The 7,079-nt window shown below is 37.1% G+C and overlaps 1 protein-coding gene across 1 annotated transcript in view; it reads right to left on the bottom strand.

The window, feature by feature from the left end:
* Window positions 1–2,082, bottom strand: part of LOC126984538 (thioredoxin reductase 1, cytoplasmic-like) — a 17,073-nt gene extending 14,991 nt beyond the window's left edge. The window contains exons 1-2 of the mRNA XM_050838252.1: window positions 1,586–2,082; window positions 142–202 (exon numbers count right to left, since the gene is read on the bottom strand). Coding sequence (XP_050694209.1) covers window positions 142–202; window positions 1,586–1,921 — 397 coding nt within the window. The 5' untranslated portion in view covers window positions 1,922–2,082. The remainder of the gene's footprint in view (window positions 1–141; window positions 203–1,585) is intronic.
* Window positions 2,083–7,079: the final 4,997 nt, after the last annotated feature.

Below are 7,079 nucleotides of genomic sequence, written 5' to 3'. Positions count from 1 at the left end.
GACAAGGAAAAAGAGGAAAATGAATGAAGGAAAGCAGAGAAAGATAGGACAATTGAAGGAAAAGAATACATACAAATTTTTTTTTCTTTTTTTTTTTCTTTTTTTTTAATTTTCTGGACTTAGGAAAATATCTATACTCACCAATTTTGTCGAGCTCCAGCGCTTCAAAAGGCACATTGATTTTCCTGAAGAGATCCTTGACCTGGCAGGGAAAAGGGGAAAAAAAGAACAGGAATTAGACAGGTTAGGTTACAGGAAAAATATAGGAAAGGAAAAGTTAGACTAGGAAAAAAAATGTAACCAGTTGAAGGGAAAATATGGAAAAAGGGAAAAAAACATGAATTAGACAGGTTAGGTTACAGGAAAAATATAGGAAAGGAAAAGTTAGACTAGGAAAAAAAATGTAACCAGTTGAAGGGAAAATATGGAAAAAGGGAAAAAACATGAATTAGACAGGTTAGGTTACAGGAAAAATAAAGTTTGGTGAAGGGAAAACTATAGGAAAGGGAAAGTTAGACTGGGAAAAGAAAAAATGTAACCAGTTGAAGGGAAAATATAGAAAAAAGCTGGTTAGGAAAAATTCTAATCAGCTGAAGGAAAAGGAAAAGATCTAATAAAGGAAGAAATATAAGGTAAAGAAACGAAATGATGATGACGATGACGAAGGAAAAACCGAACAGTAAGGCGGGGAACCCCCCCCCCCCCCGCCCGGAGAAAACGGAGAGGAAGGAAAACTTTTATAACAACAAGACTACGAACACACACACCAATGCCCCATCATTCCCCCAAACCTTGAAGACTAACACCCCAACAATACAACATTCTCGTACACCCTTCACCCCGCACCCCACAACCTGAGACAGAAGAAAAACCCCACACGGAGAAAACGGAGGGAGGAAAACTTCTACAAGACTACAAGACTGCTGCCCCATGATTCCCCAAACCTTCAACACTAACACCCCAACATTCTCCTACACCCCACCCACCCTTCCCTCACCCCGCACCCCACAACCTGAGATAGAAGAAAAACCCACACGGAGAAAACGGAGGGAGGAAAACTTCTACAAGACTGCTGCCCCATGATTCCCCAAACCTTCAAAACTAACACCCCAACATTCTCCTACACCCCACCCACCCTTCACCCCTCACCCCACAACCTGAGATAGAAGAAAAACCCCACACGGAGAAAACGGAGGGAGGAAAACTTTAACAAGACTACAAGACTGCTGCCCCATGATTCCCCAAACCTTCAACACTAACACCCCAACATTCTCCTACACCCCACCCACCCTTCACCCCTCACCCCACAACCTGAGATAGAAGAAAAACCCACACGGAGAAAACGGAGAGGAAGGAAAACTTTAACAAGACTACGAACACAGTAATGCCCCATGATTCCCCAAACCTTCAACACTAACACCCCAACATTCTCCTACACCCCACCCACCCTTCACCCCTCACCCCACAACCTGAGAAACACATCACCAACAAATACAACCCCCCAAAAAATCAAAAAACCCCAAAATCCTCCAAAACCCCTCCAGTTACCCGGCCTCCCTTCCCTTCACCCTGTGGCTATACTTACCCTGTGACAGAAGGGGCAGAAGGACTTGCTGAAGACCATCACCTTGTTCTCGGCGATGTACCGGTCCACGAGCTGCCCGGGGTCGAGGCCATCGGGGGAAATAGGAGCCATGGTGGACGAGGAGAAGGAGAGAGAGAGAGATCCAGCCCTCACACCAGCTGGCTTGAGGTCACTCCCACACACACCCAGGGTCCTGATATTACCCCTGATGGCTGCCACGCGACTCCACGACCGTCCTGCTATTCCCCGGCCGTCGTGATATGCTCTGTGCGAGGCGGTGAGGCGGGGAACAATGCAACGTATGGCGGTTACTCTGATGCCACACACCGCCATCATAGTTGCCCTTTAATGCGTTTATCTCTTATCTTTATATTATCGACGCCATTTTGCTTTATTACAGAGGCTGTGGTGTAGATTTAGGGGTGGTTTATCGGGGTTGTGGTTCCCTGCTTCCCCCTCTCATGGCTCTACTAATACTGCTGTTCTCCCTTCACTTTTAACCCTCTCTAGTCTCTCCCTCCCTTCCTCAGCCTCTCTCCCTCTCTCCGTCTCCCTCCTCTCCCTCCTACTCTCCCTCCCTTCCTCAGCCTATATCCCTCCTCCCTCTCTCTCCGTCTCCCTCTCTCCCTCTCTTCCTCAGCCTATCTCCCTCCTCCGTCTCCCTCCCTTTCCCTCAGCCTATCTCCCTCCTCGTTCTCCCTCCCTCTCTCTCCCTTCCTCGGCCCCTCTCCCTCCTCCCTCTTCCTTTTGCTAGTTTGGGTACATTCTCAACTCTTGGTCCTGGTCTTGGTCCTCTTCTCTCACGTTATTTCTCTTCTATTTCCTCCTTTACAGATCTCCGGAGCCTCTATATCACTTCTTTGGTGTCTTGGCAGCCTGGTATTTCTTCCTCTATATCCTTTATTTATTCTTCTGTCACTAATTTTTGCTTTCAACCATTTGCTATTTCAGGTACATCTTATGATCTCAAACTTGAACTGGATGTCACAGGTCTTGCTGATGGAGGAAAAGGTTGCAATTTCGTCATTTTATGTAATTACTTATCTAACCTAAACTCACTTCACGCCTTTAGCCTCATTAACTCCCTTCTGTGAGTTATCTAAGCCTACATCAGCACCGGCAGCAGCACTTTCCGGTCTGAAGAGGGACAAAACCGCTCGTGACCTCAGTGTTCATCTCCGTAGCATTGACCCTTGAGCCGTGATGAGTATGAAAAAATCTTTACGGAACACTATACGGGTGGAATTTCGATATATACACAAGTTTTCAATATAAGGAGGTCATTTTCAGGGTTATTGATGGTAGAAAGCGAATCACCACAATACAAAACCTCTCCTTGATCACTTGTTTTGAGATAGATGAAGAAAGTTAGGTAAATATACATAGAAAACACACGTTATTCAAGAGAGCAAGGTTGGAACTGCCCAATGTCTCTCTATCACATTATCTCCCTTCTCTTCCTCCCTCCCTCGATCTCTCCCCTCTTGCCAGGTTATATATTCTCTCTCTCTCTCTCTCTCTCTCTCTCTCTCTCTCTCTCTCTCTCTCTCTCTCTCTCTCTCTCTCTCTCTCTCTCTCTCTCTCTCTCTCTCTCATATGGCGAATACGCATTTTTTGGGGATTATATCTCTCTCTCTCTCTCTCTCTCTCTCTCTCTCTCTCTCTCTCTCTCTCTCTCTCTCTCTCTCTCTCTCTCTCTCTCTCTCTCTCTCTCTCTCTTACCTTTACCTGAGGAATTTTCTCTCTCTCTCTCTCTCTCTCTCTCTCTCTCTCTCTCTCTCTCTCTCTCTCTCTCTCTCTCTCTCTCTCTCTCTCTCTCTCTCTCTCTCTCTCTCTCTTACATTTACAGACACCTGTGTTCTCTCTCTCTCTCTCTCTCTCTCTCTCTCTCTCTCTCTCTCTCTCTCTCTCTCTCTCTCTCTCTCTCTCTCTCTGATGACGCAATATTTTCTCCTATTTATAGATTAATGCAGTTTTATAATCTCTTTGTATTGATAGCCTATTATTATTATTATTATTATTATTATTATTATTATTATTATTATTATTACTATAGATAGATAGACAGAAAGAATAAAAGAAAAAGTAAAGTAAAACAAACCTTTTAATTAGTGTTTCAAAGTTTTTTTTTCTTTTGTAATTAAACTGGAAAGGAATGTGGGTAGGTCTCTCTCTCTCTCTCTCTCTCTCTCTCTCTCTCTCTCTCTCTCTCTCTCTCTCTCTCTCTCTCTGGGTATTTCCAAGTTACAAACGTTTCCTTCCTATTTACATCCTTTCCATAGTAGTAGTAGTAGTAGTAGTAGTAGTAGTAGTAGTAGTAGTAGTAGTGGTAATAGTATATAGTTTAATTATAACCCTGATTATAATCGCTCATCCTATATATCTTTCTTATCTTACCTGTATATCTTACCTGCCCTGATCCAAGCTAATTAACACACACACACACACACACACACACACACACACACACACACACACGTACACCCTGTGGATATTGTAGTACAGGTAAGGGTAATATATAGTGTTTGTTTGTTTGTTTGTTATATAGATGTTGACTGGGATTCTTTTTATTCCTCTTATAATTACTACTACTACTATTACTATTAACAGGACGAGAGTAATTTCACGGCTATTATCTAACATTTTTCTCCCTTTACTTCTTTTCCTCTCTTCTAATGGTGACGTTTTTCGCCCTTTTATCTCCCTCTTCACGGCTACTTCACAGAATGACTCACACTCACACACCATTGCCAGATTATCGTACTCAGAGCATATATAGTGGTTTTTGACGCCTAATTATTGCCAAGAAACATCAGGAATTAACTATTTTAACGGTAAATATAAATGAATCTAGTTATTTGTGCCCAGGAGACAGTTTTGGGGTCGGAAGTTGGTAAATACAAGAAGCTGAGTACGACAATATGGCAACGTTGCACTCAAACACCTTTAATTACGTAATATATACCTGGCTGATGATGACGATGATGATGACTTGACGTTCTCTCTCCCTCCCTCTCGATGGTTCTAGAATATTGGAGTCACTATCTATACTTCCATGAGTCTTATCTTTCATCATTACTTACTACGATTATCTTTTTTTATATCTTTGTTTAATCCTTATCATTATTGCATATACTTTTGTTCAATCATATTCTTTTATCTCCTTTTTCTCTCCATATTTTCTGTTATTCACACTATATATATTCTTGCTTTTAATTATTTCCATCTCCTCCCGTGTCTAAATTATCTTTCCTATCATTTCTTATCATTATTGCAATATTGATTGGTCTTGCATACTTAAAAAATCCTTCATTTCTTTGTATTAATTGGTCTTGCATACTTAAAAAAATCCTTCATTTCTTTGTATTAATTGGTCTTGCATACTTAAAAAATCCTTCATTTCTTTGTATTAATTGGTCTTGCATACTTAAAAAATCCTTCATTTCTTTGTATTAATTGGTCTTGCATACTTAAAAAATCCTTCATTTCTTTGTATTAATTAGTCTTGCATACTTAAAAAATCCTTCATTTCTGTATTAATTGGTCTTGCATACTTAAAAAATCCTTCATTTCTTTGTATTAATTGGTCTTGCATATTTAAAAAATCCTTCATTTCTTTGTATTAATTGGTCTTGCATACTTAAAAAATCCTTCATTTCTTTGTATTAATTGGTCTTGCATACTTAAAAAATCCTTCATTTCTTTGTATTAATTAGTCTTGCATACTTAAAAAATCCTTAATTTCTTTGTATTAATTAGTCTTGCATACTTAAAAAATCCTTAATTTCTTTGTATTAATTGGCTTGCATACTTAAAAAAATCCTTCATTTCTTTGTATTAATTGGTCTTGCATACTTAAAAAATCCTTCATTTCTTTGTATTAATTGGTCTTGCATACTTAAAAAATCCTTCATTTCTTTGTATTAATTGGTCTTGCATACTTAAAAAATCCTTCATTTCTTTGTATTAATTGGTCTTGCATACTTAAAAAATCCTTCATTTCTTTGTATTAATTAGTCTTGCATACTTGAAAAATCCTTTGTTTCTTTGTATTAATTGGTCTTGCATACTTAAAAAATCCTTAATTTCTTTGTATTAATTGGCTTGCATACTTAAAAAAATCCTTCATTTCTTTGTATTAATTGGTCTTGCATACTTAAAAAAATCCTTCATTTCTGTATTAATTGGTCTTGCATACTTAAAAAATCCTTCATTTCTTTGTATTAATTGGTCTTGCATACTTAAAAAAATCCTTCATTTCTTTGTATTAATTAGTCTTGCATACTTAAAAAATCCTTCATTTCTTTGTATTAATTGGTCTTGCAATCTTAACAAATCCTTCATTTCTTTGTATTAATTGGTCTTGCATACTTAAAAAATCCTTCATTTCTTTGTATTAATTGGTCTTGCAATCTTAACAAATCCTTCGCTTCTTTGTATTAATTAGTCTTGCATACTTCAAAAATCCTTCATTTCTTTGTATTAATTGGTCTTGCATACTTAAAAAATCCTTCATTTCTTTGTATTAATTAGTCTTGCATACTTAAAAAATCCTTCGTTTCTTTGTATTAATTGGTCTTGCATACTTAAAAAATCCTTCACTTCTTTGTATTAATTGGTCTTGCATACTTAAAAAATCCTTTGTTTCTTTGTATTAATTGGTCTTGCATACTTAAAAAATCCTTCATTTCTTTGTATTAATTAGTCTTGCATACTTAAAAAATCCTTCATTTCTTTGTATTAATTGGTCTTGCATACTTAAAAAAATCCTTCATTTCTTTGTATTAATTGGTCTTGCATACTTAAAAAATCCTTCGTTTCTTTGTATTAATTAGTCTTGCATACTTGAAAAAATCCTTCATTTCTGTATTAATTGGTCTTGCATACTTAAAAAATCCTTCATTTCTTTGTATTAATTAGTCTTGCATACTTAAAAAATCCTTCATTTCTTTGTATTAATTAGTCTTGCATACTTAAAAAATCCTTCATTTCTTTATATTAATTAGTCTTGCATACTTAAAAAATCCTTCATTTCTTTGTATTAATTGGTCTTGCATACTTAAAAAACCCTTCATTTCTTTGTATTAATTGGTCTTGCATACTTAAAAAAATCCTTCATTTCTTTGTATTAATTGGTCTTGCATACTTAAAAAAATCCTTCATTTCTTTGTATTAATTGGTCTTGCATACTTAAAAAATCCTTCATTTCTTTGTATTAATTGGTCTTGCATACTTAAAAAATCCTTCATTTCTTTGTATTAATTGGTCTTGCATACTTAAAAAATCCTTCATTTCTTTGTATTAATTGGTCTTGCATACTTAAAAAATCCTTCGTTTCTTTGTATTAATTGGTCTTGCATACTTAAAAAATCCTTCATTTCTTTGTATTAATTGGTCTTGAATACTTGAAAAAATCCTTCATTTCTTTGTATTAATTGGTCTTGCATACTTGAAAAAATCCTTCATTTCTTTGTATTAATTGGTCTTGCATACT

Source organism: Eriocheir sinensis, chromosome 57 (genome assembly GCF_024679095.1).
Source record: "Eriocheir sinensis breed Jianghai 21 chromosome 57, ASM2467909v1, whole genome shotgun sequence".
NCBI classification, from domain to species: domain Eukaryota; kingdom Metazoa; phylum Arthropoda; class Malacostraca; order Decapoda; family Varunidae; genus Eriocheir; species Eriocheir sinensis.
This window is presented reverse-complemented; position numbering and strand designations above follow the sequence as displayed.